General features: G+C 30.0%; 1 protein-coding gene and 1 pseudogene across 2 annotated transcripts; one reads left to right on the top strand and one right to left on the bottom strand.

Moving 5' to 3' along the window:
• Positions 1 to 6,092: 6,092 nt before the first annotated feature.
• LOC114942716 (uncharacterized) lies at positions 6,093 to 9,994 on the top strand. Its single transcript, XM_029318139.2, has 5 exons — positions 6,093 to 6,202; positions 6,872 to 6,958; positions 7,248 to 7,514; positions 7,850 to 8,008; positions 8,746 to 9,994. Exons 1-5 carry the CDS (start codon positions 6,133 to 6,135, stop codon positions 8,892 to 8,894), a joined length of 732 nt encoding a protein of 243 aa, XP_029173972.1. The 5' UTR covers positions 6,093 to 6,132; the 3' UTR covers positions 8,895 to 9,994.
• Positions 9,995 to 21,871: 11,877 nt separating this feature from the next.
• On the bottom strand, positions 21,872 to 23,248 carry LOC114942931 (15-hydroxyprostaglandin dehydrogenase [NAD(+)] pseudogene; annotated as a pseudogene). The gene is made up of 2 exons (XR_014925907.1): positions 23,189 to 23,248; positions 21,872 to 22,784 (listed from the first exon to the last, which is right to left on the bottom strand). The product of XR_014925907.1 is annotated as a 15-hydroxyprostaglandin dehydrogenase [NAD(+)] pseudogene (transcript).
• Between the last annotated feature and the right edge of the window lie 237 nt (positions 23,249 to 23,485).

Here is a 23,485-nt window from a genome sequence, read left to right as displayed (position 1 = left end):
TTTTCCTTGAGCTGAACTTAAATCAATTTTAAAATAATAGGTACAATTAAGAATACGATTTGTACAAATTATTTTATTATTTTTATGTACATATATTTCTTACAAATATACATAAATATGTTACGAAAAAGTAATATATTTCATTGATTCTAATAAAAAATATATTGTTATTTTAAGCCACAATATTTCATTTAATATCGTGTTATAATATTATCTCAAAGTTAGTAATATATTATTAAATAATATTCTTCCAATGTTATGAAAATATTTGGATGTATTTTAAGTAGCAGGACTGTAAATTGAATAAATTTCGTGTTCTACCAGAATTTCCCGTGTGCATTCTTCCGTCTATTCCGCACAAAATCAGTAGTGTAGTCGAGGATGATGGCGACATATGTAGTTCAACGCCAGTGATAACGGAGGATACGTTAGAATGATCATCCATTGTATTAGTTGTCTTTGATAAACTGGCGTGGCATCATATGTGCTGGCATCAACGACGGAATCCGGCATTGTTTAGAACGTATGTGATAAAGTTCTGCAATTCTCGCCGGCAGTTACAATGATGATTGCTTCGGACGACGAGCAATCGAAATGGCACGCGAAATTTCGAACTACCTTTGTGACGTATGTACATAGATTTACGTCCATACAACACACCGAAATGATGTCTTTCGAAAAACGTATGTGCATCAATCGGAAAGTGAAATTTTCATCAGATTTAAAAAACGAAAGTTAAGGAGAAGAAACAAAGATATTTTTTGATTATTTTTCTACGAGATGCAATGATTGATTAAGGATTTAGGGAAAACTATTCAGGAAATCAAAATTAAAATTTGAATTTTCTAAATTTTATGTATCGTATAGAAATATATAAAATATTAATCTAATATATATATATTTTGCATTCTACCGTGTTATTTGGGGCACAAGCAAAACATAAATTATGTAACGAATAAATTTGGTTGCGGTGAATTTTGCTGAATTTTTCGGCGTATGTGTGGTATATATATTTTATATATCTTCAGTAAATGTACAGTTGCATTTGTATTCGCATAGCAAAATATTATTAGTCTCGCACGTAGGACAATGCACATGGAAAATCCAACATGTTGAGATGAAAACCATTATTTCTGCTAATTTATATATAAGATTTCATATTCGGAAAGTATTCGGTGAAATTGTAAAACTGAAGCTTTTTTAAATTTTTTTTGTTAATATTAGAAAAAAATGTTTTATATTTTTTAGTGTAACATTTAATATATATTTAAAATAAAATTCATTCAAATTATATCAGTTTACACGTATGAATAGTATTTGTATAAATTGTAATATGAAAACAATGATTTTACTTTATTTAAATACTATTTACGTAGAAATACAACTAAATGTGTTTATGTTGAATCTATGTAAATCTATCTTCGTACGTTTGCATTACAATTAGAAAAATATTTTATATAGAAATAGGAGAAAACTATGTTAAAATTATATTTAATAAAATTTTATATTTAGAATCGCGAGCAACAGATTTTCACTAAGCAATTAATTAGCCGTGACACCGGTGAATGCTGCTGCCAAAGCAGCGTTAATTGTTAGTATTCAAGAGATCCTTTAATGAAATTTCGTATGATTAATTTACGGCGAATTTTACACGCTACTGCTCGTTGCATATCGCAGGTGTGAGTGGTGTATTGTGCACGAGAGAGCAGTATAGAATACTCGAGATTCGAGAAACTGTATTACGGAACGCGCATAAAATCCAAAACTCCGGCATTTCATAAGATTTTAATCGAACGGGACTGGCTCTCTGCTTTGCACACCTCGGTCAAGGAGCAGTGCGAAAACAGAAAAAAGAAAAAAGTAAGGGAAAACAGACGGATTCTATTTCTATTTTGCACGGGAATATATTCACTGCGAGTTTTTATTTTTTTTCCCACAAATCTAATAAACCTGCTTCTTGACCTCGCATAATTAACAAGATGATAATTAGCAGAAACTCGTGAATGGTTTCTATAAATTAAAATTCTTAATTATATATATCCCGAGGTTACTAAAAATCTGGATAATCCGAATTTAATCTAAAATTTAATCTAAAATGCATAATGAAAATGAACGAAAATATAGATTATTAATAGCATCATTGTTTCTTATATGAACTAAGCGTAACTCAGCTAATAACTAAAAATATATTATTTATTTTTTGTTAGTAACTCTATGTAGAAATAAATTTTAATAATTGTTAATCATAAGTTTTTAATGAATTTAGCCTCAATTAATTTAAATCCATAATCATTTTAATAAGTGCAACTGCTACAATTAATTTTTGTATTCATCTCTTTAATCTTACTTAATTAATCCTTAGATTATAATCCATGAAAGAAATAGAAATATATATTTTAAATATAAATATTGAATTTCATAATTAATAAATCAATACATTAGATGTTATCTCATAAACGAGAAATAAGGTGAGAAAAAAGAAAAAATATATTTCGTCTAGAAATTATTCAAGCCTTTGCTAGTTCTGATTTGATTTTAATTAATTTTTTTTTTATTTTTTATTATCTTGGAATACATTTGCATAAATTATTCGTTCTCTGCAGTTACGATGCAAAATTTATTGTATCCGAATTTCATTAATAAACGATCTCGTTTCAATGCTAAAATGTACAACCTTTCCGCATCTTCCTATTTCAGCCAGTGGTCGTACAATCATTATTCCTGAACCTGCCGCGATTCTCACGTAATTAGCGAGACCACGTGCGAGCAAAACTTGGCCCATAAATTTCGAGAAATGGAAATGGCGTCACGTCCGATCTCTCTCGCGATCTTTCCATCTTTCTCTCGGTGTTCCATCCCCGCCCGGCGTATTAAACGCTATTCTACTTTCCAGAATGTCTCTTTCGCATTCTACAGCTATGTAGAGAAATCAGAGAACTCTACCTACGCCGATCACGTATTGTGCACTGAGGCCAATCTGTTCTCTCCTGCCGTCACGTTTGACGGTTTATGTCATTCGTGTTGCGCGCGTCTATGCCGCGATCCACCTTTCCAACTTGGGTAAGATGTCAATCATATTTCGTCCCAGGAGTTTTCCGTCGACGGAATTCGAATTTCGGTCGTTTCATCCCTGTATTCGTCGCCGAATCACAGCATCTCGTAGAATTATGAGGTTGCTGGTGAAAGACAAGTCTGTTGCTTGGCTGACAAAATTATTGAATCTATTATTATTTTACGAGCTTTCCATCGCCGATAAATATTCACGTTTCATTACGTTTGAGTTTTTAAATGTAAGGTGTTTAGGTATCTGCATTTAGGTGATGTTTAGGTAACGTGTTCTTATCTTCTGAGTAATATACCGAATATTACTAAAGTGATAATTAATGTTTCATAATTTTTTTATATTTTTTGTATAATGCTTTTTAATGTGACAAAATTCTATAAAAAATGTTGTCTTATAACTGAAGATTTATTGTGGTTTAGTAGCTAAATAGTGTCATTGATTTAAACCTCATCATTTGTAGTTGGAAAGTGATTTACATAAATTCATTATAATATTTAATTAAAGGAAAAATTTGTTATTTTAATCATTACCTTTATTCATGCATGGCAAATAATTCGAAAATCCCATTTTAAAAATAGCATATTTTGTTGATTTAATAAAACAACCCCACTAAAAGTACTTTGTGCAGCAGAACAGCTATCGAGAATAATGAGTATTTCGAGATACTAATCGTGAAATATCTCATAAATATGGTTGCATTAGTAACGCGGAACAAATACCGGTTTGACCGTATTTCCGTCTTTCTCTCATCAAATTCAAATTCGTACATATGTCGAAATATTTGCTTTACCGATTCGTCGGGCAAAGAGATAACATCCCGTTTTTCCCACGCGGGTGGACATGCGATTGGATCGGTCTATTTTATGTTCAGGGGACGGCTTCAAAAATGACTCGCGTGCCTGTTAGAGGGCTTTTCGAACGAACGACAAACACGAAACTACAACGATACTGGGGAACTCGGTCGTCGTGATTTTCAAACCGTTAACAGCCGGCCGTTGAACGGCGTCGATGCAAACGCTAACAGATTAATGCTAATTTACTTGATATTTACGCTTCTCTCTCGACACTGTAGCCGCACAACATATTTCCATTGTTTTACTACGATGTGTCAATATTGAATATCGTACAGCAATGGGCTATAGGGATATTTACTATAACATTGTGCGCATAGGCCTCAAAATGCGAGCACGTCATATGAAACTAAATGTTCGATTATTAAACATGGAATTCCAAGCTTGAGAATAAAAAAATGTCACTTTTGATCTCGGAGCAAATCAACTCGATATTCGAATTGAATAATATCATATGTTTATATATTAACGACTATCTTTTCTATTTTTATCTGTGTATGAGTGTATGCATCGTATATATTTAGAATGATATGTTTTAATATTTTTATAAAAATATTTAATTTATTAAGATATTTACATAAATAAAATTTTATTTTATTGTCACGACGTTTATTAAATGGATCTAAATTTTAATGTATAAGTCGAAGGAGCATAACATGATTCTCGAGAAATTCCTAAATATCTCCAAGGAAATCAAGTGCCACTAGAGACATAACTTGTAAGAAAGATATGTCAACATAGGTCCGTATTCGATGCATAATTCAATAGAGAGAGAGAGAGAGAGAGAGAGAGAGAGAGAGAGAGAGAGAGAGAGAGAGAAAGGGGAAGGGAGGGTAGAGAGAGGAAAGAAAAGGAAGAATACGATGTTAAATTTATAAACACAAAATAAAATGGAAAATAGATATAAGAATCTCTCAAGAGAATAAAGCTGATTCGCATATCTTTTGTATAAACCAAAGATCTATTTCTCCTTATAAACCATGGAAAAATTGCGACATAGGAATTATACAATAAATTATATCATAAATGACGTATTAAAGAGAAAAATATATTATTATATATATTATTATTAGTAAAATGTATTCTTAGAATATTTTTTTTATTAAGAAAAAAATTAGCTTTGAATAGTATTTAAAAGATATATATATATAGATATTAAAAAAAATATTACCGAAGTTATTTTAGTGTCAATTATTAAATCATCACAATATTATATATAATTTAAACATTTGTTCTATAATAACAAATAAAATAATAGATATAAATGTATGTACATTTGCACGATTTTATTTTTATCTATTTTATTTATAATTCCATTAGATGTCATGTACGTATTATTGATTTAGCTTTACATCATTTATACATTTTTAATGTTTTTATGGAGTTTATATGGATAAAGTAACTTATTATTACTCGTGTTCTTTAATTAATATATTCTTTAATTGTCTGCTTTATGATAAAATATTTGCGTGGAAGTAAATTTTGTTGCATTGTGTAAAATAAATGTATTATATGTTTTTATTATCAAAATGTAATAATGTGTTTAAAGTGCACATTTGCAAAGACTTATGGATATGATAACATTTTTATTAAATTAGATATTTATTTTAATATCTTTCACATTTTTCTCACATAATTGAACATATATTTTTATAAAAACAATTTTATATAAATTAATATTTATATTATTATACTATTCAATATATATATGTGATAAAATGTGCCAAATATTGTATTTGAAACAAATAGATTTTTAGTTAGAAAAATTTAAAGTTTAATAAAAATTGATAAATAAAATAGAAAAAAATTTCACTAATTATATAAACTATAAACCAGGTAAATTAAATTAATAGTTGGATATTGAAAAATCGTTAAAGTTATTACATCAACATATTTTTAAATCTTAAAACTTTTTATGTTTTAATGGATTAATAGCAGATCGATTTCTCTCCAGACGTAGGAGCATATTTTGCTAAGTTTAAAAATTCTTTGAAACACAATAATGGATACATAATACTCAAGTTAATTACGCATCAAAATTACATGCCTTCTTTGATTGTATCGATATGTCTATATAGCTTGTTCAAGGCTTATTTTTTGCGTATTTAGCACGCATTAATTGAGATGTGACTTCATCAATGAACCTTGAGAGCAGATACTATATAAAGCTAGCGTTTGTACCTGATAAAACTATTCACAGAAAAGTAAGTGAACAAGATGATAGTTTATACACTCAGTGCGTTCAGTGCAATTATATTGATTGGATTATGCATAGCGGAAGAGCTTCGTAAGTACATTACAAGTGTAATTATGCTTATGATTATATTTAATTTTTAGAAAGAATTTTATAAATAAGAATAATTGTACATTCGCGGCAAATTAATATAATATTTGTATATTTTTATAAAAAATAAATATTATTGTAAAAAATCAATATTGCATAAGATAATATCAGAAACCAGAAAAATATATATTAATAAATAAATGAGATAATAAATGATTTTTCAAGAAAACAAATAATAGATTAAGGGACCTGATATATCCTCTAGAATTGTATATATATTATTATATAATTGTATTCAATAATATATCTGAAAGAGTAATATAATAATTACTCTTGGTGTTATTATTGTAAAAAGTTATTTATATATATTAAACATTCACATTTTTATTAATAAGAAAATTGCACGTACATACTAACGTTGATGTTTATTTTCACGAGTGTTACTGTATGTATTCTGAATATCGCTAATAAAATGCAGATTGCAGTTGCAACAACATTTATTAATTTACGATTAAATATAGAAAAATAAAAAAGAAAAAATATATTTCATTTCGTTCCTATTACATGCACAATTGACATACAAATATATTTATTTCTTCAATATTATATTTGAATTATTTTTTATTAACTACTTTTATTAGTAACTCAGGTATTTTTATGATTATTATTCAGCTGTAACCACTTGCAAGCGGAATTCTTCTAACTATTTCAATTGCTTAAAACTTGCGGTAGAGGAATCATGGCCACAATTTATTAAAGGTATGTTTCTTAAAATATTTAATTATATCATTTTAACTTATACACTTTTTAAAAAATTAAATAAGTTAACATGCAATGCAATTTATAATAAATAATTATAATAGTATATAATTATAATAGTATATAATTTATAATTAATAATTATAAGTTATTTAAATTTTCATAAATTTATATAAATAAATTTAATTTTATCTATATTTAAAAGAAAAAATATTTATATATAAAATATTCTAATCCATTTTTAAATATCAAAAAATATATATTAATACTAATTCTTTTATCTTAATAGGACTTCCAGAATTTGACTTTCCACCTTTGGATCCTTTGTCTTACAAACACGGCACTTTTGACTTTGATAGAGGCGAAGTACATGGAAAAATAACCATAAAAAATGCTATTGCGTATGGTTTAAAGAATGCTAAATTTGCGGCTGTAAGAGCGCATTTTCTCGATGATATCTTTCGTTTGGAAATTGATACACAAGTACCGAAACTGTTTCTCGAAGGTGATTGTGAAGCAGAAGGTAGGATAGGCGGATTTAAAATGGGCGGAAAAGGTATGAAAATATAAATATAGCATGACATGCTTATAATAATAAAAAATTAATTATGTCTCCCAAATTACAAATTTAAATAAAAATTATTGAATTTAAATTATTGAATTGACACCCTGTATATATATATATATATATATATATATATATATATATATCCCATAAAGATCGGAACACTAAATTGAACACTGAATTAGTGTATGTTTTACAAATTAATCATTCTTAATATGTAAATAGTCATGACTTTTCTTAATATTTTTCAGTTATTATTATATTATATTGTGTGTGGAAAATATTATATAATAATTATATATTTACTGTTATAATTTATGCGACAGGAAGCTATAATCTAACTATAGACGATATTAGAGGAACATGGGATTTAATAGGACATGTAGCAAATGATACATGGACTGTAGAACATTTTTATTGTCGTCCCACAGTTAAAAATATGAAAATTTATTTGAACAATTTGTTCGATGGCAATAAAGAGTTTAGTAAGTATTGTACAATATATTATTCATATTATACAGGGTGTCCCGTAAAGATCGGATCAACGTTTAGAGTAGATTTCTGGGATCATTTAAAGACAATTTTTTCTCAGCAAAAATGTCAAAGGAGATCATTATTTTCTACATGTTCCCAATTTTTACCATCATGTATCTTTGTAATTAATTCTTTAAATTAAAATTCTAAACTATACTTGAAATTAATTGAAGAATGTGGTTTTGCTAATATTTTATTTTTACAAGGCTTAGTTTGCAAGAAGTCCTTTATTTTCAATTACTTATAACTCTAAAATTGGTGCTTCATTTTTGATGAGAAAAATTGTCTCCAAATGTTACCAAGAATCTACCCTTAAGCGTTGATTCGGTCTTTACGGGACACTATATCTGCTTGTGTGTGTGTGTGTGTGTGTGTGTGTGTGTGTGCGCGCGCGCGCGCGTGCGTAAACACACACACATATGCAAGATAATTCATTGTCAGACAACATATCGATATAACGGTGTACAAAGAATAAATTACAAAAAAGGTGACATTTTTTTCTGTAAAATAAAATAAATCGAGAGATTTCTTTTCTATAGTACCTAATCTTTAACCATTTAGAAATATTGATAAATCTTAATCATATATTTCAACATAATACTGCTTTTGTAATGTAATTATAAATAAAATTTTTTAATCTGTTTTTTTGTTATGTAACATTTAATTACATATAAATCTTTATTTGCAGATGATCTTGCAATGTATTTTGCGAACGAATACTGGCCGATTCTATATCGCTCGATGTTACCAGTAACATCTGAAATATGGGACCCATGGTTGAGTGGCTTCGCCAATCGCCTTTTCTCAAAAGTTTCCTTCTCGAAATTATTTCCATAAAATTTTAACATTTGCCCCTTCAGCATATATTAAAGAGTGCCAGACTCTACATAGAACTTAAAATATATTAAAATTAGATATCAGATAGAAATAAAAATATTTAGATAGAAATAACACACACAATTAAATACTAAATAGTATAATATTACCTACTAAACGATGCACACATGCATGCGCCATTTGCTTAACAATATTAATTTTCTAAATAGATTTTTTAACAATATTTCAATTTTCTTTAAATTTTTAATTTGCAACTTCAACAGCGCATGGATTTCAATTACGTAATTTTGTCAACTTTTTTCTTTAATTTCGCGAAATGGACTTTTCTGGAAGATAAGGATTAAGAATATTGATCTCCTGCAACTTCAGCAAAGAGTGCCGCATTCGGTGTCGTGTTTGTCGTACACGCTTGCGCTATTTCCTTCTCCTCGTAAGGATTAATTGGTCGCAAACAGGGATCGTGCGAAACTTTGCTCGTTCAATTTACACTCGAGATCCGACATGTATACGAACGCGGACGCGGTCATGCAATTTTCAACCGCGACAGGAAATCAAGATCGCTTTCTTTCGGATATAATTCCTCCCCTCCTTTCCATGCGCACTGGTATTTTTGTCGTTATATTTCCAGAAAAGAATCGGAAAAATAAAGCTGGAGAGGAAACGTATGAGAAAGATAGAAACCAAGAGAGAAATGAAGAGGCACGGACTTTGTTGCGGACGAAAAGTCAAGAGGAGAAAGTCGAAATACGCGCCAAGAGCGCGGAAAGTTGTCAAACTTTCGCATCAGGGAATTCTTTCCGGGCTCCCCGGAATATCCGTAATAAAGTTATAAACTTTTAGGAAGGGCCACGCCATCTTCGTTATATAACTGCTTACTCTCAGTTCCTCGCGGTGCACAATGACCAAACTAAATTTTGTTTTTTTTTTAAATCACTGACTAAATCTATGACTCAGTGAACAAGTTTCTATAGTTTTTAACGAGTTAATGCGTATTTCATTAAATTACATGATAAATTTGATGATACTGTAAAAAATAATCAATTAATTCACGAAATAATAAATATCAAGAAAAGATTTTTTAAAATCTTTTTTTTTATGTATGTGATATTTTATTTATTAATAATATATAAATTTATTGTGTTTTTACACATTAACTATAATACATATAAATTCATTTTAAATCTAGATAAAAAATAATTCAACATTCGATATAATACGCATGTAGCAGTGTTCTCTTCTAATCTGATTAAACAGAAATTTTCGATAACTATTGAAATAATATTTGTATATAATTTTACCCCTAGTAAAAAATGTTATGTTGTTAACACATTTTTTTTAAATACTTCATTTTCGAAGTAGAGTAAACTTATTACAGTTATCTATTAGAATTCTTTATATTTAACGTTCAGTATGTTCATAGTAGATAATATAATGATACATTGTTTACGCGTTCTTTAATATTTCTTGTTTCTTAAAAAAGAACTGTTATATTTTAATTTTCCTACATTTAATACAATATTGTTTCATTGTTTAAAGAGTTTTAATCTTTAAAGACAAAAATTAATTTTTTCATAATATAATGATTTCCTTTTACGTTATTATATCACATGTTTTTCAATATTTTTTATTATCAAATAGAAAATCATTTGATTAATATTTTTCTATATTTTTAAACACACTCACTCATTTTTTACAAAGTTTTAATTATTAGCAGCAATAATTAATTTTTTCATAATTTCACGAATGCCTGATAGAAAATAGTTATATTGTTAACACATTTTTCAAGACCTTCTCTTTTCAAAGCGGAAAACTATTCCATTACAATTTTTCTATACTTTATAACATATTTGTTTATTTTTTAAAGAGTTTTATTCATTAGTAGCAATTGTTTATTTTTTCGTAATTTGAATATCTGTATTCGGTTTATTACACAGGATGCTGATAATGATTATAACACTCGTAAGCAGGTAAAGCATAGATTACTATCGCAATAATTAAATTTCATTATTAATCCCAATACTTCATCACGTTTTTAGTAATCGCGAAACATATTACTATTTCTTTTTAACGCGCTCCTAGTGACTACATAAAACTAGGCTCTTTCGCGTCCCTTTATTAGTTTATCACGCGAATTAACCGATCTCTTTGAATTAATTAAATAATTAATTAATTATTGCATTCAAAATGGAAAGCATTTTTCTGTTCAGTTTACTAGGTATGTTCTATTTGCTCACGAGTAGTGGCACAATCTGTATCAAACACCTTGAATATATATAATTATGCTATAGGTATACATTTACCCCAATTTAATTTTAGACGTAACTAGTAAATTAAATAAATTATAAATGCTTGCTCAGCTGTCGCCCGATGTTACTTCGGATTTTCTCCTCTCCTGTTTGTTTTTTATTTCTGCTTTATATATGACACTCTTAAGTACTTGCAAAAATATGATTTAATCACAATCAAGCGCTCACTAATCAGTAAAATATGATCATCATGTGTCATTTTACAAATACTCCCAACGTTAATCACACACATGACGCGCATACTTTATTATATATATTGCGGTGAAAGAACAACGAATAAATCTCACAAAATGCGCATTTTGACAAATTACGGCGATGTATAAACATCAAATTTATGTGATATAATTACTAAATATAAGGGTTCATAAAGCTGTATTTAATAATTAAAGATATCGTGAAACCACTGAACCAAAGTCGATTTGTTCTGTATCCGCAACGTTTTGTTAATAACCGAAAAATATAATATTAAAATGCGACATTAGCAATTTAAGCCTATGCAATATTACACAATATCAAACAAGCCAAATTAATGGCTCGCACAATAAACCATTCGAAAATATGGCAAAATCAAAATTTATATGTATATGTGATATAATAATTCGAAATAAATTTATTATTAATTAATGTCGACATATATTATGATTTCCTATTACTTCAATTATTCATTGTGGCATATATGTATATGCCACAAAAAATGAAGACCAAACATCGTATCATAATTAAATCCTTAGCGACAAAAATATTTAATATACTATAATCTATAATATAAAGCCAAACAAAATATTTTACTTAAATCGTTTAAACTAATTATTTATATCACAATTTTTGGATACTCAAAGTTGATTCGTGTATAATTGCATGCTCTCTCAAATCTAAAAATATCTGGTGTCTTATAGTTTCAAATCGACAAAAATTCATAGCACAATAGATATATATGTAAATGTGCTAATAAAGAAAATTGATTGATCGAAAAGATAGCATGGAATTACTATCAAAGAGAAGGCCAAAATAGAACACACCTTGACATATGTTAATCGAATAATAATTTTTTCGTCTCTCAGTGCGTCATGTCGGTCCTTGACTTGTTTCACCTACTCAATGCCTCTCATTAGTAAAAAAGCGCATCTCATTACGCCTTGCTAGTATACCGCCAAGTATAATCGGTCATTTAATATTTCAATAAAATGATAATTTATAATTTATAAATAAATAATAATTTATTAATTTTTACAATTACAATTAGTGATTAAAATGATTTGTTGTATCGAAGTGATAATTATTAATTAAGAAAATGTTCAAAAATGCATTTAAAAATGAGAAATTTTCAAAAATATATATTTCACAATCTCTGAAATTTTCTCCGAAATTGGATCGACATCTCGAAAGTCACTTGTCTCATAGATACGTTTAGATACTCATAATATTGTATTGTTGGGAGAGGAGATATTTGAATAAAGTACTTTATGCGTTGAAAACTGTTTATTACGCGGATTCAATACGAGGAGAATAATGAGTGTGTCTCTTGACCGGGCGGTCGTCTTATATACCGTCGTCAAAATAACCGACGCTTCAAATCGCGCCAATCACGCGAGGACACGAATTCGACAAAAATCTCAGACGACGAACGGATGAACACGTACGGAAGACATACAATACAAAAGAATGTAAATACCGAGACAATGCCTTATAATAATACATGCCCGCAATAACAAGACGGACGACGGATAACTAAATAAGTCGAGCCCAACAAATAAATGCCAACAGTATTTAGGTATATACAAATTTATATAGTAAAAGGTTTTTTTTTTTATGATTTCGACTTGTCTTGATTCGCCAGCATTTGCTTTCTGTAATTGCATATTTGAAATTACTATTATTAATTATAATTTATGATTATATTATGTGACAATAAGCATTCAAGATTCTAATTTCGATCTTTTCGTATAGTTAAATTCCGATTCGCTTCGAATATTCAAGTCCGTAATTTCAAATACCATTTAATTAATAATCATATTTTTAAGGGCAATTGAACTATTTGATAATTATTCAATTTTGCAATGCAGTCAAAGTGAATCAATTGCGTTTCCGAAAATACGCGCTTTCATCGTTCGTATTTTATTAAATTATCACAGCCGCATAATTATATGATTTATATAATTATTCCTTTCATATTTAAAATCTTATTTTGAATATCAAAACAATAATAGCGCTTAAATTCATTGAAAATTTTAAAGTTAACTAAAATGTATGTCATGTAAATATATATTTACGATATAATATATCAATATATTTTTATTAATTATTATAATAATTAAATCATATTGATATAAAATAATTATAACGACAAAGAGATTATTTCTTTTCTCATCAATAAAGTGGTTATATAAAACTTAGAATTAACATATATTTTAATATCTTTAATATTTTAAGCGAAATTGTCAAATGAGAGATACATGACAGTATATATAAGTTTAAGGGAAACTTGATGTAAATAAACACACAGACAAGAGAATAAAATTATCAAATCTTTTTAAAATCTATTTATATACACATTATGTAAATATTTTCCAGTGAAAGTTAGTATAAAACTTTTACGAGTAACTTCATGTGACTTCGAATTTTATAAACCTAAAACGTTTGAAGAAAATATATCAGTAAATTTAGTAGAAATCATACGTCTTCACTTTGTGTATTAAAAAATCGGTACGCACAAAGTTACAAATTTCATTTCGCGAACAGAAATCTACCGCCATCAATTTTCATGAGCGACTGAGCAACTTAAAAAATTTTAAAGTTCTCAGGATGATTTGTCATCAGCAAAAACTTGCGTAATTCGACTTATTGATTCAAAATATACAGCTCCACAAAATTATAAATCTCAACTCTGAGATGCTAACTGATTTTATTTATATTTTTTATGTATTCGTCATCGATTGGTGCAGCATCGCAACGTGAAAGTTAGACTTATATAAATCATAAATTTATCCAGCGTAAAGTATATACAATTTAAATCTTATATACGATAAATTTTTTTGTTGTAAGAATTGAATTTATCCATTTTTAAGGGAAAATAAACAAGTATGAAAACACTTAATATGTTTGTAAATAGTTTTCATCGCGCAAACTCGACATAAAACAACTCTAGCTTGTATTGCATCGCATTCGACAAGCGGGGCTCAGATCGACAAGACCGATACTTTGCTGTGATGGAAACCATCAAGTTCCGTCACGTAACTGAATAAATCATAAATACACGACTACCTGTGGAGACTTGCGTTAATACCGGCTATGCGTGACAAGGTGCAATTAATCCGTAATAAGTGCGATTAATTTAAAGTGTTTTTTTCTTTGCCACCAACCGAGTTAAATTTAATCGCAATCTATCATGGAAAAGAAAATAAAATCCGATGGAAAAGAAAATAAAATCATAGAGAGATCAAGAGAAGCAAAACAGGATTTCGCATCCTCTCCATCGGATGTGGCAAACCAGGATGCGGAAGGTGTATTCGTGGGTGAAAACATCGATCGTGTGTCGGCTAGGGCGAAGTCGGTAGACGCGTGAATCTTAATTTGCCGGGTTGGTCCCTGTGGGCAGACGGTACTTCTACGTGCATTTACCGAACATTTACATAAGGTATCTTCCGTGGGGCGACGCAATATGTCTCACTCCTTTTTTTTGAAAAATTAATTCGATTGATTGGAACAGCAACGTAAAATTTTAGTAGTTGAAAATAACTTTTTAATCAAACTTTTTCAATAAATAAGTATTAATTGCATACAATTGCTGCACTGTACGAAATGTCAGATAAAGAGAAACAGCGCAATTTCTGCAACAAACGTTGCACAAAAGTGTATGTTACACGTGATGCATTTTTGTCTAAAAATCGACATCAATGATTGTCTGCTTAATTGATCCAATTCTTTTCGATTAATTCTTTCTCTTGATGATTGTCGTCAGATGTTGTTCTTGGAGACACGAGTTCTTTGTTCTCTTTGAATTCTTAATAGCACAGAACGACAGTTAAAGCATTGCGAAAAGAGGAATGCCGACAGTATAGCAGCATTCGTAACGATTGGGCGGAGTAACGTCACGAAAGCTTCGTCTGCACGGCATGGCTAATTAATCAAGCTTTTATAGTCGTCTATTTGAGCCCTCGACCACAGTCCAGTTTGCTGTTATTATTCTCTCTTTCCTCTTCGCTCTTTTCTTCATCGATCCATCTGGCTCCTGAACACACGTTTGATCTCCCATGGACCATCGACGGAAGAAGGTGGGGAAACACGCCATTTACCTTTGTAACACTTGTCGCACAATCGTGTGCAAGCGCATAAATTATTCATGTCGCGATTAATGCGGTTAAATATTTAGGTACTCTGTTATTCTTTCACTTTGCACGTCGCGCCTCTGTAGGTGCCAAGCGGGGATTACCACGCGCTGCCGTCTCGCGCAAACAAATTTTCGCGAGGAGTCGTCTCGACGCACAACCGCCGCCTGACTCAACAACGTCCTTAATTGGTGCTAATTGGGCGGTTATACATTTAAACGCGCGCGGATGTCGCGAGTGCGCTTTCTCTCGCTCGTGAAGAGGGTTTGCTACGTTTTCAGTACACAATATAAAGATACTTTCTACTAACTCTTCAAATGCATTATTCCTTGTGTCTTCGGATTTTTGCATGCGTAATTTTATTACAATATAAATTATCTCGATATATGTGTAATGAAGTAGATACGTTATTTTTGAAATAAGTGAATATATAATATAAAAACGTGTTTGTATTCCTTTTGAATTATGTTCTATTATACATATGTAATAATTGATCGTTCTCCGAAATTTTGATTACTAAACGGGTTGGTATTAGTTAATAAAGAATGGCTTGCTTTATACGAAAAGCGCGTATACGTATCAATCCCTTTCTATTACAAATCATCGTATAGCCTCAATGTTCCGCAGGTATCTTGGAAGACGTGCATGATATACATAAGCGCAAACAGCTACGTGAACACAGGATAGATGGGCTGCACGTTGTGGCAGGGATATTCTCGGGAAATTCACCATTTTTAAGCTTATCCATGGTACTTATTTCTCGGGAGATACGGGAGGCCCAGGGTTTCACCCTGGCTGCGAGCGGAAGGATACAAAACGAGCACAAGCTCGCCGCTGTAAAGGATGGACGTGTTTTCCAGCTGTAAGGACGAGATACGTTCTTGGAAAATCGGTGACTACTTTAATATGAAGCAAACGCGATTATCGGTATCAATCTCACGATTTACCATGATCGAATCTTTAATTATCAAATCTGACATCCTTATATTTTCATTGTATATATATATTGTTATTGATAAATAAATATTGCTAAATAATTTTATTTTTTTCATTTTTATTTTGTACAATGTTTAACCAACACATCAAGTATTTAAAATTTAGCAAATATATATAGTAGAAATGCATATTTTCGTGTCTTTACGTACGTTTTGATATCAAGATTTATAAGCAATAATATATAGTAACAATCTTATATCCCTTTATATTATTCGTTTATGTTTTATTGTAATTGGTCCATAAATTAATCAAAAGAATACCACTTAACCAGTAACAATAATTCTTCGGCACGAGAACTGGATTAAACCGAGTATACATATAGATTTCCGTGAAAGATGACAGCGCAATTTTTTGACGAAGGACATTTCTATAATTTATCCGGGATAATTCTTTTTAGACATTTTAATAAAATTCAATCAAAAGCTCACAATATAATGAAATGTTCTTGTTCAATCTTAAAATAGCAATTGTAATTTCATGTCTTATTATATTAAAATATTTTACAAACTTGACATTACTTTATATATAATTAACTAAATATTTATACTGCAAACTATCTGACTTGTCTGCAAAAGCTGTTCGTAAATTTTATTCAAAAAGCAAATTCAAGATTATGTCTATTTTTATTGTTTCTGTAGACACAATTTATCTCATTGCTTAAATTTATAACATTGACGTATATTATAACATATGAATCAATATCGAATACTTTATTTTAGGTCAACCCTTCATAACAGCCACACACGTATTTCGCAGAAAAATAAAACTTTATTCTGCAATTTGTCTTTTTTTTTTATTCTCATTCTTTACATCGTGACCTCCCTGTGCGGATAATCTTTACAGTAGTTTTTCGACTTGCTGCGCACGTTCGATACTGTGGTAGTCCGACAAATTTATAAGGAGCACATTTATTTTTACAAATAAATTCGCTATTCTATCTTTTCCCCATTTCCATTTTTCAATAAAAAAAGTTATAATGACATTTGTTTATAAAAAAAGTTTATGAAAAAAGAGTTTTAAAAAATAAGTGTAGCGAAGCTTGTACAAAGGTTTATGAAATAAATGACATATTAAACGTAATTAGACATGCAAATGAAATTTATGTGAAGTTTTAAAAATAATCCTTTATTTGATCGAAAGCTAAAAGCTTCTCCAAACTTGTTTTAAAACTTTTTTCACTTATTTTTATCTAAACGAACAGAGTGTCATTATAACTTTCTCATGGAAAATGGAAATGAAAAAAGGTATAATAGCAAATTTATTTAAAAATAAATGTGCTTCATATATAAATTCACCGGATTATTACAATATTGAACGTGTACAACAAGTTGAAAAACTGTTGTAAAGATTCGATACTCAATGCTGTTTACCTTGAACTGTGTGAAAAACCATCGAAATTGTTCGTACGTGCGAAACTGCGATCTTGGGCAACCCGTAGGTCATAAAAATCTGACGTTGTAAAAATTAGAATTGCCCTAGGGAGTAATGTAGAAGGGTTTGTAAGTTTATGTGAGTTTCGAAACCCTCTACGGTTGTAAAAGGCTTCGAAAAGTAGATGTTAAATCTTTAGGAAGAATCCTGCATGTTCGATAATAAGTCATATAGCAAGAATTCGATGTATTTTTATCAGTTATCAATTTATCAAAATTTAGAATTATATTGTTTAGTAAACTATTTTAAAATTAATTTGCAACTACAAAAAATATATAAGAGAAAACATTATTTATAATTATAATTATATAATTATACTATTTTAAAAACAAACGATATTCTCCTCTATGTTATAATATAATTGCAGTAGAATACAAAAGAATGTAAAAATTGCACACAAAACAACAATTAGTATAATGACTAAGAAAACATCAAGAAAAAATAGTGCATGTCTTTCATGTTTGACATGTCTGGTTACAACGACGCCTAGATTAAATTTCTCGCGCATTGACATTGCAACAAAGCGGATATACATATCTTTGTATAACGTATAACATTACTTTGAATGGCAAAACTCGCAAAGAATATCTCGCAAGAGACATCTGAATATTCACATATCATCTCTTCGCTATTGTAGCTTTTATTTGCACTCTACATTTTCTTTTATTCCGTTACGAGCAGTTCCGGGAAGACCACAGCACTAAATCATAGAACAGCGAAACTGATGAAACGCATTTCAAAATGTGGCCCTAGGGAAAAGAGAGACGACATTCCCAGATCGATATCTTCAATATAATACGCTCAGCACACAACGAATTGCTCGATATTTATATATAAAAATGTTTCATTTGACATACTTCACAAAGTCAATTTCTCTTTATTTTTATTACGCTTGTATTAAACAATACTACTGTAATAATGATAATTTACAATTGATATTCGTGTGGTACATTTATTCTCATAGTCATTTCGGATTATTTCATTTTATTAATCTATAATCATATTTTACAAAATAACTAGGTTTGAAGGCTTTGTCTAGTACTGGGGAACCGAACTAACATTTTAATAAATTCATTTATTACTACAATAAAAATCGTATGACAAATTGCAACATAGTTGGATGCAAAAATTAATAAATCATTAAACCAGTTACATTTTAAATTAAGATTTCAATTAAAATGTTTATATTATATGTATATAAAAAAGTTTAATAAAAGAAGTAAATAAACGGAGAAGTTAGATCAAAGAGAACATGTCACAAAAAAAAAAATTATAAGATAGTTTGAAAGGAGCTCTTTTATGATCAGAATTAGCAATGCAAGTTTAAACAAATGTAAATAGAAAGTGCGAGTTTTTAATTCAAAATACATCACCGATCTCACATAACGTTTGTTTTGAAAAAAGAAACTTAAAATTACATCATAATAAATGATAGAACGGAATATATAATGATAAAAAAAGAATGAAAAATTAAAAAGAATTTTTATTAACTTCGCATGCGAACGAGTTGTCTTCCTCCAAATAATGTCTGATGCAATGAAAAGTGCCAGTATATCACACTTAACTGTTAAATAAAATAAGTCTCCTAATTCCATTCACTTTTGAAAGGTGTGATCTTTCCAGCTATGGGCGAGGCTTTATCGAGACAACATATTTCGAAGAAAAAAAGAGTTTAGCAGCTAGCATCGTAATAAAGACTTTAAAAGATCTGTACATACTGCGAATGACGTAATTCCGTGGCGCGTCGTCGGTTTTACGTTCTCTATCGATTCTCTGGAACAAACGCATTAACCACGAACCGCGAACCGCCTTAGTCTCAAAGGAGCAATGTGGCTACCGCACTCTACTAATGCAAAACCCTCCACCGCTGTCCCGCGGCTTTCTCTCTCTCTCTATCACAAGTATATATGCGTATCATCCGTCCCTTTTCCGGGGGCCCTTTCTCCTCGCCGCACGGTCCCTTGCACTTCATCGAGGGCTCGCGGCTCCTAAATTTCCTACCCTTTAGTAATAATATATCTGTCCCTTGGGTGTCGCTGAGAAAAGGCCACCTCGTCCTACCCAAGACCCCACGTGCGACTATTATCTTATATACATATAACCAAGCTTCTGAACTCGAGTTTCCTCCCGAGCAATTCTCGCAACGTATCTTCGGACGTATCTTTTTAAGATTGCACACCACCGGAAACAAGCTCGTGCCGGTGCGCCTTTATGCGCCAGCATGCGACGGTTCCCTTTGAAGGATTTACTGAACGATGCGCAGAGAGAAACGAGACTCCTTCAAAGTACAAAGAAAGAGAAAGAGAGAAATGGAGGGTTAGCGGAAATTGGAAAGAATGAGTTAACGAAAGGACCAGTCTCTAAATCGATTAAATGTCTTTCAAAACCCGTTAAAGGTGTCCGGCTTCTTGGACATCGCACAAGGCATTTTAGTTTTATTATATCTGCTTTATCTCGTTTATTGAATAGAGCACGTTACTTTTTCAGCTATTAATTCTGACATCAACAATCTCAGCTAATATCCACAAATTGCTTTACTCATATTGTCTTGGATTGATCACTTTATCTTTATGGCTTTTATAAAAAATATAAAATCTTTTAATAAATAAAATAAAATCTTTTAGAGAAATATTTAGCTGAAAAATTTGAATAATATTGAGTAATGCTGTTCAATTTTCGTAGCAATCTAAAAATTTTAAAATTAATTTTATAAAAGATTTATTAGTAATCTCAATTACTTTATCTATAACGAAACGCACACTAAATAAATTTTTAACTCTTTTTAATGTTTCCGATAAATGTTTTTTTTGTATTTAAAAGATGTGATATTTTATTATGAAAATGACAAATATATCAATTTGATAATATCGCTGCCAATTTATCAAAGAAACTGTTGTACAATGTTTACAAACAGCGTTTTCAGAAATTACCGTTAGCCATTTGCATTTTAAGTATGTTGACATAAGAAATATCTAACATTTCGCACGCTGAACAAGAACATTTGTGAGACCCTTTTAACGTTTCACTACTGCGCAATAATCTCCTGGGAAACCAGAGTTAAAATGCGTTCTGGAGTTTGTCAAACTGATGAAAACCTAAAAGATTGGTTAAATGAGAAGTATTGCGATTTTGCGAAATATATTTGATCGAATTTTTTTTTACGTTCTAAAAACCCGTAATACTGCAGAATGTACAATACAAAAGTTGGTGATATCTGTTATATACGACCTTCTTTTTTTTAATTATCTTCTTGTCAGTTGTATTTTTATTAGAGCATTTTATTAAAAATCTTCTGAAAGTCTAACTTAAAGTACAAAAGGTACTGCAATTAAAAATTTCCACCACATTTTAAGCAGACACACATAATTAAATCCTGCATTAATAATATTTTTAAATTCTATTAGTAATTTCTCAAACAATAATTTATAAAAGAAAGATTTGTTAGTCATTAATTATGATCTATTATTATGTTTTCAGAAAAAGATTAATCAATTGATAATTATTTTCGGCCGATTATATTATCTATGTAGCAATATAATTGCAATTTTATTAAAGATAATATTTACAAACACAATGTTTTAATAAAATTTAAGATTGAAATAAATTAAAATTTTAAGAGAAGCAAAAAACTTATTAATCTAAACTTACATATCCCTATATTTTTATAAGACTAGCGCACAAACATTTGCTCTTATATAGCCTGTTGGCTTCAAATGTATGTTAAAATAAAGCTTTTTTGAACTTTGCAACTTACGTGACTTGAACCAATAAAATATTGCCGATAAATAAATGTATGATTTTATATAAGTAATTCTTAGAACTCTTGGAAATAAAGGTGTTATAATTTAATATTATATTAGATGATTTATATTTCTAATTTTACATACGCATAATTAATACAATAATATTTTATATTTAATACATTAATGTTATACTCGTATATTTATTGATAGCTATGAATAAACTATTACCGTGCAAATTCATCAAAATAAGGCAAGTTATCAAATGTTTAACTTTCTACAGGTAAAGATCGTTTCGAATAATGAGGAAAGTCCACGGCATATGGTGACTATTCATTCTCACTGACCCAAACCGCTCCGTTTTCACCTTTTTGGATGAGAAATAGCATCGCGCGACCCACGTAATCGGTTGATTGAACCGGGCCAAATAGACCGTCAAATTTACTGATGTATTCTGCATCGACGAAGGGGAGCAATATTTTTCTAGCGTCGTCGATTATTGCCGTCTTCGTAACACCTGGACACATTATAAGAACTCGCACACCAGTCTTGTCGTATAGACCGGCCAAAGATTGGCTGAATCCAAGAACGGCGTATTTCGAAGCCACATATACTGGTGATGGAGGATAAGTGACTAATCCAAATATAGATGAGATGTTCACGATTAAACCCCCCTTTCCGCCGTTGTGTCTGTCCATGTGATCCAGGGCCAGATACGAGCTGCGAATTAGCGCCGTAATATTGATATCGATCATCTGATGCCAATTGTGCTCATTTAAAATACCAGCATTGTTGATTAGAATATCAAGAGTGTCGAATTCATCGATGACCCTATTGAATGCCTTTACTAAATCTTCTACCTTTGCCACGTCACACGCGATGAAAACAGCACGGCCCTTTCCAAATTCCTTCTCCAACATAGCCGCTGCATTTTCGCCATTCGATGTCGGCAAATCGATTATCGCAACACTTGTGGCACCATTATAAAGAAATATTTCTGCGTATTTGTAGCCTAATTCGGCAGCTCCTCCGGTGATCATTACCGTCTTATTCAGTACGTTATCCATCTTGCTTTCAGAAAATCGTGGCGCACTGCAAAGTTATTTATAGTATAGTATAAAGTATTAAGTAAATGATACTAGTAAATGACGTGATAAGTTTTATGAAAATATATGCTTGTCGCGCTGATTCGTCGTTGATTTGTTAACTAACATTGAGAGGAAGGAATGTTCGCTACAAATGTATTTGAAATTATCTTTCGTAGATCATCGTTTATCAGTTATGTAAAATTTTATGACGTTTTGTACATTTAAATATTTATTTTGTGATAACTTCCCGCAAAAAAATAGTTCATATATAAGCATATATAAATATATATATATATATATGTGTGTGTGTATATATATATGAAATATGCTCATATATAAATATATATGATTATATATATATATATATATATATGTATATAGATAAAGAAATTCAGAAATAAAACTTACTTTTCAAGATGTTGATTCGAAAGCAGTGCTATTACTAATGTTAAAACGGAGACAAGTAAATTATTTTAAAATATCAGAAGTCAAATTTACAAAACAAGATTATGTAAAAACTCAAAAATACAACGAAATAAATAAACAATTATATACTGTGGATTAACTTATCATAGATCGGATTTAATTCTCTGTGACCTTTTACAAATTAATATTATTGTTATATTTTTTAATAAAAAACAACTTAGCTAATTCTCTTTTCTTTCTATGTTTCTTATAATGTAAAATCTTAGGTTCCATCCAATT

This window comes from Nylanderia fulva, unplaced genomic scaffold (assembly GCF_048542155.1).
Source record: "Nylanderia fulva isolate GAGA-0341 unplaced genomic scaffold, ASM4854215v1 Scaffold6, whole genome shotgun sequence".
Lineage (NCBI taxonomy): Eukaryota > Metazoa > Arthropoda > Insecta > Hymenoptera > Formicidae > Nylanderia > Nylanderia fulva.
The sequence above is the reverse complement of the archived record's forward strand: the minus strand, read 5'-3'. Positions and strand labels throughout refer to the sequence as shown.